The sequence below is a fragment of the Heteronotia binoei genome, chromosome 19 (assembly GCF_032191835.1).
Source record: "Heteronotia binoei isolate CCM8104 ecotype False Entrance Well chromosome 19, APGP_CSIRO_Hbin_v1, whole genome shotgun sequence".
NCBI classification, from domain to species: domain Eukaryota; kingdom Metazoa; phylum Chordata; class Lepidosauria; order Squamata; family Gekkonidae; genus Heteronotia; species Heteronotia binoei.
The window spans coordinates 17398845-17418487 of NC_083241.1; the positions used below are offsets into that span (position 1 = coordinate 17398845).

At 45.3% G+C, this 19643-nt stretch overlaps 1 protein-coding gene across 1 annotated transcript in view; it reads right to left on the reverse strand.

Annotated features, from left to right (window-relative positions):
• Positions 1-1348: 1348 nt before the first annotated feature.
• MFGE8 (milk fat globule EGF and factor V/VIII domain containing) overlaps positions 1349-19643 on the reverse strand; it is a 58146-nt gene continuing 39851 nt past the window's right edge. The window contains exons 7-12 of the mRNA XM_060260376.1: positions 15281-15462; positions 11913-12068; positions 8574-8718; positions 5293-5495; positions 3265-3420; positions 1349-2811 (exon numbers count right to left, since the gene is read on the reverse strand). Coding sequence (XP_060116359.1) covers positions 2668-2811; positions 3265-3420; positions 5293-5495; positions 8574-8718; positions 11913-12068; positions 15281-15462 — 986 coding nt within the window. The 3' untranslated portion in view covers positions 1349-2667. The remainder of the gene's footprint in view (positions 2812-3264; positions 3421-5292; positions 5496-8573; positions 8719-11912; positions 12069-15280; positions 15463-19643) is intronic.

Below are 19643 nucleotides of genomic sequence, written 5' to 3' on the forward strand. Positions count from 1 at the left end.
GTCTACAGGCCTTCCAAGAGCATTGTGTTAACTGCAGTGGGATCCAGCAGGGCTTTGTTTCTGTTGAAACTTTGCAAAGAGTATGCAGGTGATGACAATAATTGCAAGGACAACAATGGAACAAAGCCAGCATTGGCAAGGGGAAAAAGTGGTGCTCATAATTAAAGAGGAAAAGTAGACAGGAGAAGGAACTGTAGACAACAGTCAAAGTGTGTGCACGGGTGGCTGTCGGTCAGGATAGAAAACAGACCTATAAAGGGAAGCTCCAAAAGAGGAAGCGGCAGAATACTGAAAACACACTTTAGACTTCAGAGCACCACTGCCTCCATCCCCAAAGTCAGCAGGTTTCCTCCAGGGCAGGAAACTGGGATAAACTCAATCAAATCTAGCCTGAGCGCCTGGAGCCAACCTCAGTGTAGTGGATCTGGGAAACTGTATTGCCAGGACAACTGCTGGGGAGGATGGGAGGAACCTCAGCCAAGTTACACACCCTCTGCCTAACCTACCTTGCAAGGTAATTGTGAGGAAAAAATGGGGAGGAAGAAGACATGTGACCCTGAACTCCTTGGCAGGAGGACAGGATAGAAATATGCTAGATTTAGTAGCTCTGTCAGCTTCAGCTATAGGCTGGTGCAGCCCCTCTACTAACCAGACTTCAGGATCACCCTGCTCCCTGATTTCCTATCCTCTGCTATACCCATTCATAAGATCATAGAGTTGGAAGGGGCCACACAGATCAGGGGTGGCCAACGGTAGCTCTCCAGATGTTTTTGCCTACAACTCCCATCAGCCCCAGCATTGGCCCATGCTGGCTAGGGCTGATGGGAGTTGTAGGCAAAAAACATCTGGAGAGCTACCGCTGGCCACCCTGATATAGACATCTAGTAGTCCAACCCCCTGCTCCATGCAGGATCAGTCTGAAGCATTCTTTTCCCTTTTACTGTCAGATACAGGTCACTGCCAGTACTAACCTTACAAGTAATGGGGGCTTAATATTAAGCACAGGCTTTTTAAAAAAAAAAAAAACACCTTGAATCTCTGGCTAAGCACAGTAGCACCAGCAATCTGTGCCCAAGGCAAGCCCAATCCTTTACCACAATTGAGGGACAGGCAACTTTTGCATCCATCCTGGCTATGCATGGAGAACATGCGAGCTCACTAGAGGTCCACTAGATACTGTGGGAGATCATCTCAGCCCTTTCTTCTCATGGCTGCCTCACCAGAGAGCAATTTTATGTGGGGAGAAGAAGTCTCCTGCCCTCTTGGAAGATACAGCATGGAAAGAAACCCATCACGCTCCTGTTTTCCAGCAACCAAACTGGTTAAATGAGTAGAAAGAGACGTCAGAAAAGCAGAGCCCACAAGGCATTTTATTCCACAGAGGTTTACACACACTGCTCCCTGCTGGAAATCCTGATCACCACAGCCTCTGGCTTTTCCTAGGACTCTTATTGTAGTCATTGTTTGAGTTAATTGCTTCCAGAGCTCAGATGGGGTCCCCACTGCACTGAAGCCCCTTCAGTTAGGTTTGTCTGACTGCGAGATGAGCCACACCCTCACCCTGCCAAAGGGACATTTGTATTTTTCTTTTCCAAATTGGTCCTTTCTTCCCAGTCTCAGAATCACAAAGTCCTGCTGCTTTAGCATGCTCTTACCATGTGCCAGGACACCTGAGCAAAAGGCCCTCATATAGGATGCTGTGGCAGGAAGCAAAGCACCGTGGGTAGAAGTGCAGCTGTTTTTCTGACTGCCAGCCAGCTGGGGCCAATGCCAAGTGAACCAAAACAGGCACACTCTGTAGGACTATGTGGATCCTACCAAACACAGATGAGACCACCAGGTGGAGAATTCAGTTTTCATTGTTAAAAAGCAAGTTTCTAGGCCTTAAGGAAGCAAAAACAAGTCTGAAAGTGGGCATGCAACAGCTGGTGAAATCTCATGAGGGAAAAGAAGGGACAGATATTTAGGCATCCTGATGAACAGCTTCTTGCTCCTCTCTGATGATAAAAGCAGAATTATGTAAAACTATGCAAATCTGCTTCAATGGCAAAAAGATAACTAAGAATTCACCTTAAAATACAGAGTGCACATTGATCCATTTGCATCCTAGGCTGCATGTAGACTACAAAACGTGTATTAATTTTATACCAGCTTAAGCAACATGGCTTCCTCCAAAGACTTCCTGGGAGCTGTAGTTTTATGAGGGTGCAAGACCTCTCTCTGCTTAAGAGCCTCAGCTCCCAGCACTACAGTTCCCAAGTTCCTCAGGATGAAGGAATGACAACGGCACAGAGCAGCTTGAAGTGCATTGCTGGAGAGCCTCGGGAAGTGAGGGACCATCACATGGCAGTGTAAAGAGGGTAGCTCCCTACAAAGCTGTCTGGGTCATCACGTGATGTTTGCAAACAGATGCAAAACAGGAAGGCAAGGAAGAAAAGGAAGAGGGGGGAGCAAGAAGGCTCCTGGTTTCTGACAGCTGCTGGCTCTGATCCCAGCCAGACGATGCTTCCAGTGCCCTTGGCCACACGTGGCACAGAATTCACGTCAGCGCTTCTTGGGGCACAACGTGGCAGAAAAGATGCCGCAACAGCAAGCATGCAGGTCCAGGAAAAGGACAAGAAACATCAGTCTGGCTCTTCATTCCACAGTTCCTGGCCAAAAGGTGGTCTACTCGTTGCAGCCCAGTAGCTCTACCCGCAACGTGATGCGGTTGTGCCAAGATTCAGGAAGGATGCGCACAAAGCGAGCATAGAAGGGCTCGTCAAACACATTCTTCTTATGCGAGTAGTTGTCAGAGTTACCTTCAAATATCTGTAGGGTGAAGAAAACAAGGTTGCACTGTTAGAAAAGACAAAAGGGTGGAAACCCTACAGCCAGGCAAGAAAGTGGATTGGCCTACTTTACAGGGCTGGGATTGGGGGGAATGAAATAGGTTTCATTTTAAAAGGTCACACGATGCAGTAATTATAGATCTTGCCTATCCATCCAAGGAGCAGTATACACAGCTCCCCATTTTAGCCCCACAACTACCACCCTGTGAGGGAGATCTGGCCGAAAGGGCATGACTGGCTCAAAGTCACACAGAGAATTTCGACCAGCTCAGCAGGAATTTGAACCCAGACCTCACAACTCCTGGCCCAGTATTCTGATTAATGCACTCCCTCGCACCCAACCCTGGCAGCTCTGCTGGTAGAAAATGTTTGGAATGAGACACCAGGTGGACCAATCATCTGGCTCCAGAAGGAAAAGGCTTCTTATATGTACCTGCGTGCTATTCGTTCTGCTGTCCCTGTAAAGAGTCCAGGACCGGCCGTCATTGCTATAGGCCACTTTGTAGGCCGCCACGTACTGAATATGCCCAAAGTCACGAGCCCCTTGAGTGATGACTCCAGTCACCTTTTTCTCTTTTTTAAGGTCAATCTGCAGGAGACAAGAAAAAGGGACTTCACTGTTATGAGAAAGACATGCTGGAACCTCCAGTACAAATGCTACCATCTGACCTGGAAGTCTATTTCCCTAATATGCTACATGTATCTGCCTCCCAGCAAGATGCGGCTGGAGAAGAGACACAGCCTTTTTAGGATTTGACTGTCTTTCTTTATGGATGGCAATCTGTATTTTTGGTTGTAAACTTTTTTTGCAGGCATTCTTGAAACTTGGGGTGGGGTAGGGGTGGGATCGCATGTTGGTTTAAACCAGGGCTGGCCAAACATGTGGCTCTTTCACACATATTGTGTGGCGCTCAAAGCCCCCACCACCCTGTTGGCCAGCTTGGAGAAGGCATTTCTCTCTTTAAATCACTTCTCCAAGGCAAGCTAGCCAGCAGCTTTAAAGCTGAAGCTGCTTTCTTTCCACCTCTCCTTCCCTCCTCCATCTATTTGCCTTCCTGCCTTCCTTCCGGCTCTCAAACACCTGACATTCATGCCTTGCTGTTCTCAAACATCTGACATTTATTTTCTGTGCTCTTAAGCAAGTTTGGCCAGCCCTGGTTTAAACCAAGGGGAAGGTCATTAGAGAAAGAACATGAAGGAAAGGAAAGGTCCCCTATGCAAGCACCAGTCGTTTCAGACTCTGAGGTGACGTTGCTTTCACGTTTTCATGGAAGACTTCTTACGGGGTTGCTTTGCCATTGCCTTCCCCAGTCATCTATGCTTTCCCCACAGCAAGCTGGGTACTCATTTTACCGACCTCTGAAGGATGGAAGGCTGAGTCAACCTCGAGGTGGCTACCTGAAAACCCAGCTTCCGCCGGGGACTGAACTCAAGTCGTGAGCAGAGCTTAGGACTGCAGAACTGCAGCTTTAACACTCTGCACCACGGGGCTCTTCCCATATGCCTGCATCCATCCCCCACTAAAAGAATCTTAGGGCCACTGCTTCCAACAGACATTGATGGTGTCAGAGGACGGAAAAGATCCAGCCGATAAATGTTTGATGTTTATACTTAAAACTGCCCTGCCATGCATGGCCCAAACTAGCCCGACCTTGTCAGTTCTCAGAAGTTAAGCAGGCTCAGCGCTCTGGTCAGCATTTGATTGGAGGCCACCAAGAAGACCAGGACTGCTGCGCAGAGGCAAGCAATGGCAAACCACCCCTAAATGTCTCTTGTCTTGAAAACCCTACATGGTTGCCATTTGTTGGCTATGACTTGACAGCAAAAACCCCACCCCATCTTAAAAGCCACTTAAAGAACTAAAAAAGTTTGAAAAGCAGGTGTTCATCTCCACATACATCCCAATCATCTCTCTTCCCCAACTCTGAAAGTTCTCCTTAAATCTCAAACTCAAATATACAATTTTAGCTTGAAGGCAGGGCATAGCAATCAAATCTAACCAAACTTCTATATAGTTTGTTTGTAATGTTAACTAATAAGTTCCCTTGTTTGAGGAAAAAATGTCTTGGGCTATTTTTAAAAAAAATTATGGACTTGGCACTGCATATTCCAGGGTATTTTAACACAATCACATTGCTAGGAGCAGACAAGCAACTTGTAGCTAGACAATCTATCCTACTGAATCCCAGAAACTGTCAACCTTTTTTTTTCTGCAGCAGCAGCAGGACACGCTTAGAACGTTTCTACAAAATAGTAATTTCCCATACCGAGAGAAGCTATTTTTTGAGCTGGCTTAAAGTTCTTTCTCTTTTTTTAGTACATCCTATGAATTTGAACAGTCCTACCCATAAGTAGCTATGCAAAGTTTCTGGGATTAGATCAAGGGTTCAAATTCACAGATCCTGTCCTTGAACCATCCTTCAATCCCTCCTCTTTCTGCCTAGCAACAGCAAGGACGTACCTGAAGCCACTCTCCCAGCGCATTGGTGAGGGCAGACCAGGCGTTGGTCTTGCCTGTCTTGTCAAGGCGGGCAAAGTGTGGATGCCAAGTAAAAGCATCAATGCCCCAAGTCTTGTGAACGCTGGAGGCTGTGATCTGTTCGTCAGAAATGAGGGAAGATTTCATGCCCAGGGGCTCCGAGCAACCTGCCATGTTGAAATACACTGTAACACAACGGTTTACAGACACAAGTGAAAGGGAAAGGTCTGCATGCAACAGACCCGCCAAATAAACCCTGTCAAGCAGGCAGATGCAACCAAAGCTCCTTTACCTCAGTGGCTTTCAACCTGCCAGAGAACCCTTCGCCATGTTCACCTGTGTGAATCCCTCCAAACCCTGCCACACAGTAAGAGAAGGCTAAGGCCTTCGTCAAACAGCACTCCAGTGGCACCTTGAAAGACTACATTTATTTCAACACAAGCTTTTGCCAGCCAGAGCTCACTTCTTCAGATAGACAACCTTCTGTTTGTGGTTCTCAGAGGCACCTGGTCAACAATGAGGGAAACAGATGCTGAATTCTGTGAACCTTGGGCTGACGCAGCAGGTTTTGGTTTGTTATGTTCATTGAACAACCCTTGCCTCACACGCACACTTCCCCTACAGGTGAGCACTCAAAGTGACCTGCAAGATTCCAAGAAACCTCTTCACTATTACATTTCAGATTTCTGATACACTTCCAAAAGACATCAGGGTTTCTCGCAAGGCAGTTTGAAAACCACTGTTTCAGACACCAATACATGGAAGACAAGTCCCAACCACAAAAAGAGAATCCCAGCAAATGCCTGCAATACATTCACAAGTCACTTTTTGGTTTGGGTGGGTTTTTGAATCTATTTTGAAATTTCAATTTGTGCCAACTCAAAATTTCTAAGACTGCAAAATCCTGTATGTATTTCCAGCCAATGCAATGGCTGGAAATGTGCAGTGTTATCTCTGAGCAACTTGACTTGTGGGAGAATTGAGGCCTGTGGGAACTCAATGGCTTATGAATTCACTGAAGCCCAGACTGTCAAAGCAAATAATTCAAACCTTCCTCAGATCACAAATTTCTTAAACCAAGCACTGAGAATGGAAAGACAAGCACTATGCTTATGAAGTATCCAGTGAACACCAATGTGGTGAGACAGCCAATACTGTTTAGTGATTAGAGTATCAGGCTAGGATCTGGGAGACCCAGATTTGAATCATCACTCTGCCCCAGAAACTTGCTGGGTGAAATTTGGGCCAGTCACACACACTCACCTAATCGACCTCACAGGCTTGTTGTGAGGATAAAACAGAGGAGAGGAGAATGATGCACCCCACTTTATTTTTTAAAATTTATTTTATTTATTTCTTCTACTTAATGAATCGCCCCATCCCGATTAATGCCGGGCTCTGGGCAATGAACAGCATAATTGAAAGATACAAAACATTTTAAACCAATAAAATAAATAAAAACAGCTGTAAACTCTGATGGTGTCCTATTAAGTTCTTCCAATCCGGATTTCCAGATGCTGCATCGAGGGGAAGACCCCCAAAGGGAGGAGGTGCCAGCATGGCAACCATCGCTGTCCTTAGTTGAAAGCCTTGCGGAACGTCTTTGTCTTACAGACCCAGTGGAACTGGGTCCCCACTAGGAAGAAAGGTGGAGTATAAATGGAGTAAATAAATATCCACCCTCTGTTAATTGCATCACTTTCCTCTTTTCCCTTTCTATCACCCATCTTGACCAGTATTAAGCCTGGTTCACATGACATTGGAGAAGTAAAAACCCTTCCCTGTAGGGTTTTATGCCTGTGCCATGTCACACCTGAGCTGGTGCAGCTGCTCTACAGAAGCACAAAGTCCCACAGGTGAGTGCTTCTGCCTTGCTACTGCCAAATGGGGCCTGGAGGCCTCCCAGGATTACAACTGGTCTCCAGGTTACAGAGGTCAGTTCCCCTGGAAAAAATGGCTGCTCTGGAGCATGAACTCTATGGCACTTTACCCCACTAAGGTCCCTGTCTTCCACAACCCATGCGGGGCCACAAACTACTGGTCAATTTCGGTTGAAATTCAAATTGTAAGCTCCTTGGGACTGATTTTCCTGAACACTGTGAGGTATCATGTGCATTGACAGCTGTATTAGCAACAGAAGCCATAAATAATCCCAGAGTCCCTAGCACCACCAGCGGGTGTCACTGTGGTTACTGATGTGGACAGAGGAAGAGCTGGGAGCAGAGAGCCAACATCTTCAGGACACGAAGGCAGGGAGTCATTCAGACTTGGCTGCCATGAGGGAAGCTACTGGAGGCCCCATGCAATCTGACTGGCACTTATAGATTTTGAGGGGAAGTAACCAGTGGCAGGCTCTCTGTCATAGAGAAGCAGGAGTAGAGTGACTCTGCTATGGTTATCATTGTCCCATCACTCATATACAGCTTTTCAATTGGTACTAGAAGTCTCATTTTAGCTTCTCTTAACCTCCCAGTGGATTGGGGTGGGCCTTATTGTACATCTCCATGGCCTTCTCCACAGGACAGCCAGGCCCAGGTCAACAACCAGCAAAGGGGCAGGAGGAACAGTGACATGGGGCAGCAGTCATCAGTGACAGCATGATCTCACTTCCAGGAAAAACCAAAAAGTTGCACCTTCAGGAATCACCAAAAACTCTATGATAAAACCACAGGGTTTCCAGAGATTTCTAGAGAGGACTAGCATCTGACAGGTTCCCCCAGTAGTAACACCATGCCATATATCTGACAGCCTTTCTAATTTTATTTTTCTCGTCACAGCTCAAAACTACTTATCCGCGACAAGTATAATTGATTAAGTCATGCGAAACAGTGAAAATTTTAGCGGCAATGAAGAAAGGCATGACATTTGTGGTTCAAATTACACTGACCTTCAGATTGCCTGGGTACAGCATTTTAATTGTTCTGCCCCTCCAAGTGCAAAGTACATACAGGAAATCCCACCACTGGAATGTAAGATCAAAGCCCCACTTCCCAAGGTAAGTGCTAACATATTTCAAAAACTGGAGCTCAGCAAGAAGCAATAGCTTTAGTCACACAGAATCCACCCCACAGGCACACAGGTATACAAGGTGAAGCATTTTGGTCTTGATGCAGCATTTTGAGGCTTTCTTTTTCCCTTTGTCCAAACTCCCTCCCTCCCTGAGTTCCAGGATACAGACTGAAGCAAAGATCCAGGATGCTGCCCTCTGATTAGTCACCCCAAAAAGAACATGCAGGGCACCCAGCATGGTGCCATTCATTTACCATTCATTTCGCAGCCAATCAGCTCAAAACGCAATGTGCAAGCTCTCTGGCAGACCACAGGATAGATGCGGATATATTGTGCTGTGATTGGCGGATTAAACAGATTGGTCACTGCGATGTCATTGTTTATGTTGCCTTCAAAAACCTGCAGAGGAAAATTGTGAGGAGAGAAATGTCTTGAGATCAGAGTTGCTACTTGACTCCACCCCCCCCCCCCCGCCCCAGCCCTGCCCTTTTCTGAGGGAAATTTTGGTTAAGGCAACTACAGCTCCACATGCTGAACAGCAGAAAAATCTGTAGCTGAAATATATATGGCAGCCAGATTTAAATTATATTAACTACTACATTCCATAACTAAAGCTTGAATAAATGAGCGCCAATATTAAAAAGCCAGGATCTGAGTTAAACATTCACTTGATTTTTTAAAAAACGATTCTGGTGCTGGCACATTAGAGGAATATTTATTTTTAAAGTATTTGTGCCCCATGTCCTAGATTATCACTCTTAAGGGAGCTTCTAAGAATGATTAAAATGACATTACTGATGAGAAACTGCAATTAATAAAAACCCACAATGAAAATCAAAAAGGCCACAATGAAAATATTACAGCCATTACTTTTTTTAAAGGGGAGAGGGAGAAAACAAAAGTAAAAGTTGCCTTTCTAAGAACAGTTTTTGAGTTAAACTGCAGGTCATCTCTCTTTCTCTCAAAAAACAAACTTCTCTTGGGACTGAGATAATATTCAGATGCATTTGAAATTTAATCAAGCAAATAATCATTAACTAGTTACAAGGCAGATGATTAACCAAGTAATGTTCTTGAATGGACTGCTAAGCCTAACAAAAATGCTTTACTTTTTTTTTTATTTATTTTTTTATTTTATTTTTTTAAATTTAATTTCTATCCCGCCCTCCCCGCCAAAGCAGGCTCAGGGCGGCTTACAACATAAAATACATTATACATCAGATTACATAAATTGCAAATAAAATCCAAGTTAAGACAAATTACAAGTTAAAATTTACAAATTACAATGGTGCTAAAACATTCGATCTTCAATAATTCCATAAAATTCAGTAACCAAGAGCACTTTTTTAGAGGCATTTCCTAGTTTATCATTGGTTGAAGGCTAGTTTATAGAGGTGGGTCTTACAGGCCCCGCGGAACTGTTCCAAACTCCGCAGGGCCCGCACCTCTACCGGGAGTTGATTCCACAGCAGTGGAGCAGCAATAGAGACCATGGACCATGGAGAGACTTTGACCATGGAGATGGTGTCTTTTAGTCTAATAAGTCAACCCAGTTAATGTTGTGCTTTGGTATTATTAAGAACACTTCAGCACAGATACTGCACAACGTCATAGTCACATGACAAAAGGAACCAGACCAGAGATACAACACCACAGGTAGGGAGGAGGGCTCTGTACTGCAAACAGGACAGGGCAACACTCTGAACATCTGTGCTAGAAAGAAGACCTCTTCACCCCTGAGCGGCTGTGTCTCACCATCCTGGTGCTTTGTCTCAGCATGCAGGCAAACAGGCATGGCACCCCTTCTTTCAACACATTCGTTCTAGCAGCATGTCCTTCCAAAAAGGGGGGACTGAGATCTGCAAAGGGGACTGAACATCCTCTCTTTAACCCATGTGCAGAGATAAGCATTTTTATCCCCAGACTGTTGGTGGGAGACTGATGCTACGAGAGTGGCTTGCCAAGGACTGTCAAATAAGCTCAAAGAGGAATTTGAACCAGAGACTTTGATTTCTCTGCTCGAGTTTCTTGGCTCCTCCCTGCACACAGAAACGATTAGTGTGAAGGAATTAGAACACACAGGTCAAATACATGGGTAAGAAATGTGAAGTTCAGACCCTGGGATTTCAACTGGAAAACAGAACTGTTTTCAGCTACAGGAAAGACCTATACCCAAAGAGATGCAAGTAGCCCGAAGAGAGGGCATTTGGTGGACTTTCACCTGATAATCTCAACTTTCACTTTTCCCTTCTGCAAAAAAATCCACCTCACAGAACACAAAAATAAAAGCACGCATAGTACTAATGTAAGTAGATTTTAACAGTCGCAATTGATTTCAGTTGCATGTTCTGCATTTTCAGCATGTGTGAAGTTTTGTGCATGTGTTTTCATGCAGAAAGCACACATGCCTGTTTATAATATACATTCCAGGCCTAGCCAGCTGCGCTTCATAAGTCTCCTCCTTTTAGTGAAGGACTGGCTGTGATCAACTGCTTCCAATCAGCCACAAGCACATTTGCTAGAACAATCATCCAGATTGCTTTTGAACCCGCTATTTGGGTGCGCCCACATTCCGGCCATGTGTACAAGCATCTGATGCCTTGACGTGGAATACCTCTCACCTTTCATGCAGAAGAAACCCCAGTCGCATGTGTTTTGTGTTGTCCTTCCAAAAGGGCAAGAAAAAAACATTTTAAGCCAAGGGGAAAGCAATGGGAACTATGCAGCGAGGAGCCGTGCGCTTCTGATTATACGGCTACTCAAAGCTTGTGGGAGGAGGAAAAAAAACCCACAAAGAATTTCTGGACTCAAAAGGATTCAATAGCCTTCCATTAGGGGTCAGGCCATAGCTCAGTAGCAGAGCATCTGCTTGGCAAGCAGAAGCTCCCAGGTTCAGTCCCCAGCATCTCCAAGTTACAAAAATATCATGCGTGCAGCAGGTGATGTGATCTCTGCCTAAGACCCTGGAGAGCCACAGCCAGATCAAAGAAAATGAAACATTCTTAGAGCTCATGAGTAAGCACATTTCTGATGGTGAGGGGATGGAGGCCATGACAGAACACCCACAGGAGGCCTCCTCGGACGCATGGGACTGGCGCCTTCAGGGATACTCCAGACTTCTCCCCTGAATTTTCAGCTTTCAAACCACACTGCAGTAAAGCGGCTCAAAACATTGAGCTACAAATCTGGAAGTTATGAGTTCAAATCTCCTCTCTGTTGTAAGTTTGCACAAGGTCGCCGCAGCACTCTTTTCATTACAGGGATAAGAATACTCTCCTACTTTTGCCAGAATAGTGTTGTGGTTGGATTGCTTGGTTAGGATCAGAGACCACTCTGAAGTTCACTAGGTGATTTAGGTCAGTCACACACAGCCTGACCTACTTGAGGATAAAAATGGAAAAATCACAGGAGGATGAAAGGAAGGGTGGAATAAAAATACAATTAGACAGTTCAAGCAGCTCACAAATATGAAGCCCTCTGAAGACCTGAAAAGTGTCTAACAAATGCTGAGCATTATTAGGAAGCACAGAACGTAGAGGTCATTCATTTCCTTCCCTCAGGCACAGTTTTCCCCACCACCTCCGCTAGTTTACCTTTTCGTGAGATTGCCTCATATCCTTGAAGAACACAAAGTCACGTCCACTCAGGCTGTAGGCTACTTTGTAGGCTCGCACATATTCCGGTCGGCCGAAGCGACGAGCCCCTTGCGTGGAAATACCAGAAAGCCTCATCTTCCTCAGCAGGTTTACCTAGAGCAGAGAAAAGTTCCTCAAAAGGGCAGAATTACCCAAACTGGTTGGCTGAACAGCAGCACTGATTGGCCTCGGAGCAAGTAAGAGTTGAGCAGCCCCTCTGGTGGTATAAGCCAGCACTGCAGGGTCACTCAATTCAGCTGGGCTGACAGTAGGAGTGTGCATTCAGTTCGGCCGAACCGTATTTACAGCCAATACGGAATCGGCTGCAGCCGATTCCAATTGGAACCTATTATGCGGCAGCCAAATACGGCTCACCGTATACCTCCGAAAAGATATTCGGAAGTATACTTTCCTGCCTTTGGTAGCTTTTTCCCGCCTCTCCCATAGCCTCCCTGGGATCAGGGAGTGGGGGAGGGGGAAGAGGAGCCCCAGCAGCCAATCCAAAGCATGCATTTGCAAAATGCATTGCAAATGCATGCTTTGCAGGGCTGTTGTGTAGCTGATGGCCCAGCCACCAGCAACATTGTTGTTCTTTTGATCTTTTGCTTACTTGGGTATCCAAGTAAGCACTGTTGTCTGGCCAATCAGAGAGCAGCGCTATTTTTTGAAACTGCTCTCTTTAGGACCAGAGAACCTTTTTAAGGAATCTTCCTGGCTGGACTCCTCCATTGCTGCTGTGTTGCTGTATGTTGGTTGGTGTGAGAGATTGTGCTGCTGCTGGCTGGCCCTTGGCTTCAGCTGCTGCCTGCTGCTCTCTCACTCAGCCTTACCAGACTTCCCTGGACTAGAGAAGACAAGGTAAGACAGTCTTGGGGTTCTTGTTTTTATTTATTGTTGGTAAAAGGACTTTTTAAGACTCAGAATCCCTTTACTTATCCAGATTTGGGTGGTGGTGGTGGTGGGGTAGCTTATTTGGGGTTAGGGGTTTCTGCTTGGGGAGGGGGCCTGGGGGGGGGGTTTTGCCAATTTGCCCATATCTTAATTTAGTGAGAGGACTTTTAAAAGTGCAGTGTCCTTTTACTTCTCCTGATTTGGGTGGCTTGGATTTCTTGGCGTTAGGGTGAAGGGTTTTTTGGGGGGAGGGGTTGGCAAAGTTCCTGTATTGTTAAAAGTTAAATTTTTTTACTGTTTTAAAAGTATTCAGTGTTTGATTTGTTGCTGCTGTGTTGTGCTGCTGCTGTTACTCTTCTCTTCTGGTTCTTGGGGGGGGGGTGCTGTTTGGCCTAATTTCCATTGTTTAAAAGGCCACTTTTGTCCCCCTTTTCCTGGTTCTGGTTTTAAGGGGGTGTGTTGTAGACTTATTTGGCCTGAATTTTCTTGTTGGTGAAAAGGCCACTTTTTTAACACTTGGCCTTTTGTGATTCTGCTGGTTTTCTTTTGGTTTTTTTAAAATTAGCTCTGGTTGGTGTGGGGGTTGGCGAGGGTGTGTGTGGGCTGGGTCACTTTCTTGTTTTTATAGAGTAGATTGTGTGTTCTGTGGCAGGGAATCTGGCACCTGGGTGAGAGACCCAGAACCAGCAGGCTTGTTGTGGTTGGCCAGCTCTCCCCGTGTTGTTTGGGGCAGGGCTGGAGAGCTGGCATTGGGTTTGCTGCAGCCAGGTCTGCAGAGCAGACCTTGAGCCGATTGTGTTTTCTGTGGCAGTGATGTTGGCAACTGAGTTTGTATTGGTTCCAGGCCTGCAGGGTTCATAAAGTAGATAGAGGGATGTAGTGCATTTGGGTCCTATAGAGATTCTCTGGTGTAAAGTTAGGTTTGGCTTTGGGTGCCCCAGGAATTGGACCCCCTGGTCCAATTTTTTTTTGGCCTTGTGGGTTTTGTGTGGGACAATGCCCTGAAGCTGCACAGCAGTTTGGGGGGCTCTCCTCAAAACCCCCTGCTCCCCAGAGCCACTGTTCCCACGACAATTACAGTGAGGAAGTGGCTAATTGGGCTTTCCCCATCATTGTTGGCAATGGGCCTTTTGGGGAGCCCAAAGACAGGGACCCCCTGGCCCAATCTTTTTGGGACTTGGGGGAGTTGGAGGGGAGAGTCCCCTGCAGGTCCCCTGCAAATTTGGGGGCTCTCCCTCAAACCCCTGCCCCCCCCCAGTAGCCTCTAATTATGCCCTATGTTGCCATTGATTTCAATGGCCCATAGGGTATAATGATGGAATAGGGGCGCCCTCTTTGTTTGCCCCTGGAATGGGATCCCCTGGCCCAATCTTTGGGACTTGGGGGGGTTGGAAGGGAGAGTCCCCTGCAGGTCCCCTGCAAATTTGGGGGCTCTCCCTCAAAACCCCTCCCCTCCAGGCGGCTTCAAATATACCCTATTTGCCATTGATTTCAATGGCCCATAGGGTATAATAGGGCCGTATATTCGGAAATAGCCGCGCATCTACCGTATATGCAGCTATTCCGAGTGCGGTTTTCGGCAGTATACGGGGATTCCGAATTTTCCCCCCCGTATACTTCCGAATCCGTGTAATTCCAAAATATTTTTTTTTGCACATCCCTAGCTGACAGTGGGCATCATTCCACAAATGTGAAGCAGTGCAGGGCGCAGCAAGTGAGCTGGCACCAACAGACCACGGCTGACTGCCAACTGCCAAGCAACCCCTGAGGATCCAACAGAGCTGCTGAGGCTTGGGGGTCTGCTTGCTCCAGGCCCCCAGTGGCCCCCAGGGCAGCGACCCACCTGGAAATTGCCTTGGTAGTTAAATGGCCAATTCGCCCCCTGACTGAAGCACATTTACTGCATTGCTTATACAACGTGTGAAGAAAGCCCCTAAACAACGAAGAGACCAGAGAAACTAGTCTCCCACCAGCTTCTCTTCCAAGCCCACTTGGATTGCATCCCCCCTTTCTCTTGTGCTTAATGCGAGCTTCACATTTTACTGCTGCCCCCAAAGTTAACTGATATTTTGTCATGTGCACCACACCCTCCCTTGCAACTCCCTCGCCCTCCCCAGGACCAGATCTACACATTTTTTGAGGGGGGGGGCAAAATTAAAAAATGAAGCCCCCTTTTGGGCCATTCTATTTTATGGTCCCATAGAATACAATGGACTCTATACCCAATTTGGCATCCCCCCTCTGTCGGCATCCGGGGCAAGCACCTCCCTCTGCCCCCGCCCTAGATCCGGCCCTGGCCCTCCCTTGCAAAGACTAAGTCCTCCGCTTAGGACTTCACTAGACCCGAGCCAGCTTCGGTGGGGAGGGCGGGATATAAATCCAATGAAATCAATAAATAATAAATAAATACTCCCTGCTGCCTATCCCACAAATACCTGAATCCAGGGGCTCCTATCATAATTGCTGGAGGTCCAGGCATTCACAATCCCTTTGTTGTTTAGGCGAGCCAACTCAGGACCCCAGCGCTGCAGACCAAGGAACCCATAATGCACAGATGAAGCTGAGAGCTGGGTGTTTGCAATGGCACGTGTCTCCATGCCCAGTACACTGTCACAGCCTGAAGCGCAGAATTGGTAGGTGTGGAAGAACAAGGTGGAGGAAACAGTGTACATAAGGAGAAAGACAAGCAGGCAGAATAAAAGAGGTAAAAAAAAAATAAGAATAAGATCATCCTACCAAACCACAGAGGTCAGCTTCTACCTGACAACTAATATTCCATCCGTTATATTGCCTAAATTGTTAATTAAGCCCTTCTCAAAGATCAAGATATTCTAGCGGACAGAGCACTGAGCTAGGATCTGGGAGACCCAGGTTCAAATCCCCACTCCACCATGGAAGCTTGCTGGGTGACCTCGAGCTAGTCACATTCTGTCAGCCAAACCTATCTCACAGGGTTGTTGTGGCAATAAAATGAAGAAGAGATGCAAGTTGCTTTGGATACGCATTGAAAAGAAAGGCAGGATATAAATGAAATAACTTTGGGGAGGGGGCTCAAAATTTCCTCCCTGTTGTGTTTTCTTCCCAAATGCCAGGCTCTTTCTAGGTCCCCAGTTTCGATTTTTATGTAGCCACAATGTCCACAATTGGTATCTCCCAGAAACCTTCAGCAGGCTCACAGTGCCACAGGTAGGTCAGACAGGGGAAAGACAGTCTCCTCCCAGAATTGCCTAATAATTCAGATTGACACTGATGTCTTGAACTGCAGTCCAACCAGTTGAAATACAGCAGGTAAACACCAGAGACAGCGTCTTGTCTGAGGTGGCACCAGGGTTGTGGAATATCCTCCCCACAGATGGTTTTTTAAGTGCTAAATGAAAATTTGGGGTCTTCTGCCTGCCTTTTAATCAGGACTTCTGTCACAAAGGCTTTAATCGTGCCATTTATAATTGCCTGTTGAAATATACTGAGTTATAACTGATCACTCTGCCCAGCTTTTCTCAGCACAAGGAATTTCCGGCTAAACGTAAGGAAGAACTTCCTGACTGTTAGAGCAGTTCCTCAGGGAACAGGGTTCCTCGGGAGGTGGTAGGCTCTCTTTCCTTGGAGGTTTTTTAAACAGAGGCTATATAAGTAATTATTTTATGGTTCTTGTTACTGGTATTTGGATTTGTATGTTTTAGTATTTAAGTTTAAATAAACTATTAAAAAACAGAGGCTAGATGGCCATCCGATAGCAATCCTGATTCTGTGAATTAGACAGATCAGGAGAAGGAGGGCAGGAAAGGTTGCATCAGTACTTAGTTTCTCGTGACCCTTTCTTACACCTCCAGGCCATTTTGACAAGAGATCCTGGAGGTTTTTGCCATCTTCTGGACATGGAGCAGGGGTCACTGGGGATGTAGGGAGGGGAGGTATTTGTGAAGTTCCTGCACTGTGCAGGGGGTTGGACTAGATGATCCTGTAGGTCCCTTCCAACTCTATGGTTCTGTGATTCTTCTGAAAGAAGAGGCTCTTCTGCTGGTCACTTACACCCATATTTTCACTGATTAGTATTGGTTATTCAGGGTCTCAGGAAAACATCTCTCCATGTGCTTCCATTTGAGGTCTTTTAGCAGAGAAGGAACTTTTACGTCATCAACACAGGTCTTCTATATCTGCAACACTTATGCTGTGTCGCTGTTTGGTTAAGAGTAGTTAATAGCATTATTGGATGTCTTGTTCTTCAACTCTGACCCTAAATTCTGCCCTACAGCACTTCTTCATTTTGTCTGCAATCATTTCAAATGAGGAGCCACCAAAGAGGAGTATGCCTTTGTGTATTTAAGCTGCACCAGTTGCTTTTCAACGCCTTCAAAGGATTAGGTCTATGGCAACAGAGCAACACTCCCAAACCTGCTCTGTTTCCTGCTCGGCATTTCTCTCCTGAGAGTTGACAAATCAAGTCATCAGTGTCTTGGAGGAAAGAACCCTTTTTAGTGAGGTTAGGCTGACCAATGTAGCCTTCTTATCTCCCTTTTGTTCCTTTCATCTATGGAATCAAAGTCATTGCAAAGATGAAAAGGAGCTGCAGCTTCATATTGAGATAAATGAGCTAAGTAAACACTGACATGGCAATTATCTCAAGCATGCAAATGTGGGTGGATTTCACCCCTGAGCTGGTAAGCACACCCTGACCTAAGGGTGACCCACGAGCAAGGGTCTCCCAGTCTGACAGTGAATTTTGAAGCACAATTCAAAAATAACAAGCCCTGTTGCAAACAGAGTTGTTGGTAAAGTGCTTCAGCAGGAAGATTCAGCACACAGATGGAGTAACAAAACCACCCATGGGAATGAAAGGCTGGAAATTGGTGCATGATATAACCCATAAAAATCTTGCCATCATATTGCTTGAGTGTTGTCTTCTGTTAGCAGAGATATGTTTAGAACAGTGCCAGAAAGCTGTAGGAAGATGGAATAGCTGTTTCTGGGTCATTTTTATTAGTCACGTAATCCAAAAATGGAAGCCATGGTTCTAGAAATGTGGACTGATAAAGTGAATTATCTATGCTCTGAAGTTCGTCTGAGATTTTTTTCCATAACAAAAAAGTCTCGTATTTTCTTGTAACACTAAGAAGTTCTTGTTTTTTTCATTTACATGCAAGTTAAGCCTTGGCTGCTACAAGTAGAATGAAAATCAAGGCCTTCCTTATGGCTGGGATTTCCAAGCCTTCCCATAAATTCAAAAGGATAGCTTCTGAGTGTTTGGGTACAGAATATCCTGCAGTGCATTTGATCTGAAACAAAACATTTTCCTAGTAGGCTTTTACCATACAACAACCCCACCAATAGTGTATATATGTACCCACTTGTTCACAATGTTTCCAACAGAGGGAGTAAATATATTTTTACTTTGAGGGTGTCTTGTACCATTTGGCCAAAATTTTAAAAGTTAATATTTCACTATTGATTGATTTTTTTAGAAGAGGTTTGAATTCCAAATTGTCCTCCACTGAGTATCTGTTACTTTGGTTGAACAATCTTTTTGCCTTTTGTATGGTATGATTAATTTTTCACTAGAATTTTGTATAATTTGGAAATTAAAGCTTTATGGTTACTTATGTCTTTAATTAATTGTTCAAATTCAGTAAGCATTCAATTTATGCCCATTTTAGCCTCTGGGATGTTCTGTCAGATGCTGTAAATAATGAAGCCAGGGAAGTTTGATCTCTGAGCCTTTCTCTAGTTGTAATTTAATTAAACTCTATCTGTAGTAGATTTTGGCTGCAATTAATTTTTCTGCAAGGGTTTTAGAATCATAGAGTTGGAAGGAACCTCCACGGTCATCTAGTCCAACCCCCTGCACAATGCAGGAAACTGCATACAAATAAATACCTCACTGTAAATTCACAGGATCTTCATTGTTTTAATTCTTTCTGGTTTTGTAGTCTGGAGAGAGATCCTGATATACAGATATTTTTATATCTTTGTGAAGTAATAACCCTTCAAGTCAGGATTTACATAAAATCTTTTATTTGGTATGATGATTTAAAAATCTTGCTATCTCTCTAAGAAACGTGGAGCAGGCAGAAGCTGGCGGTCCCACTTTTCAGTTCTGGGTGCCCCACTCCCTCCTTAAACACAAGTGCCTTTGCAAGCCATGATGTTATAGATATGGCTAAATCACAAATACCTTCAGCAGACTCACCAAAACCTCTGAATCTCAAATTATTCTGTTTAGATTTATTTTCCAAATCCATTTTTTCTTTTATGTGCATTTCACTAGATTGCAGTTCTTTTTCTTGAAGAGTCATGCCAAGCTCCACTGCCGTGTCAGCAATTTGGGCTGTTTCTTTCAGTGCATCTTTAATTTCTTTCAGTTAAGTAGATACAGGTTCCAATAAGTTTGTCAGTCATTCTGTAATCTGTGTCTCTAGACCAGGGGTCCCTAACCCCCGGTCCGTGGACTGGTACCTGTCCGTGGCCTGTTAGCAACCGGGCCGTGAGTTGTATAATTATTTCATTATATATTACAATGTAGTAAAAATAATGATGACACTGGATTTATATCCTGCCCTCCACTTTGAATCTCAGAATGACTCACAATCTCCTTCATCTTCCTCCCCAACAACGGACACTTTGTGAGGTGGGTGGGGCTGAGAGAGCTCTCCCCAGAAGCTGCCCTTTCAAGGACAACTCTGCAAGTGTTGTGGCTGACCCAAGGCCATTCCAGCAGCTGCAAGTGGAGGACTGGAAAATCAAACCTGATTCTCCCACGTAAGAGTCTACACATTTCACCACCACACCAAAATAAAGTGCACA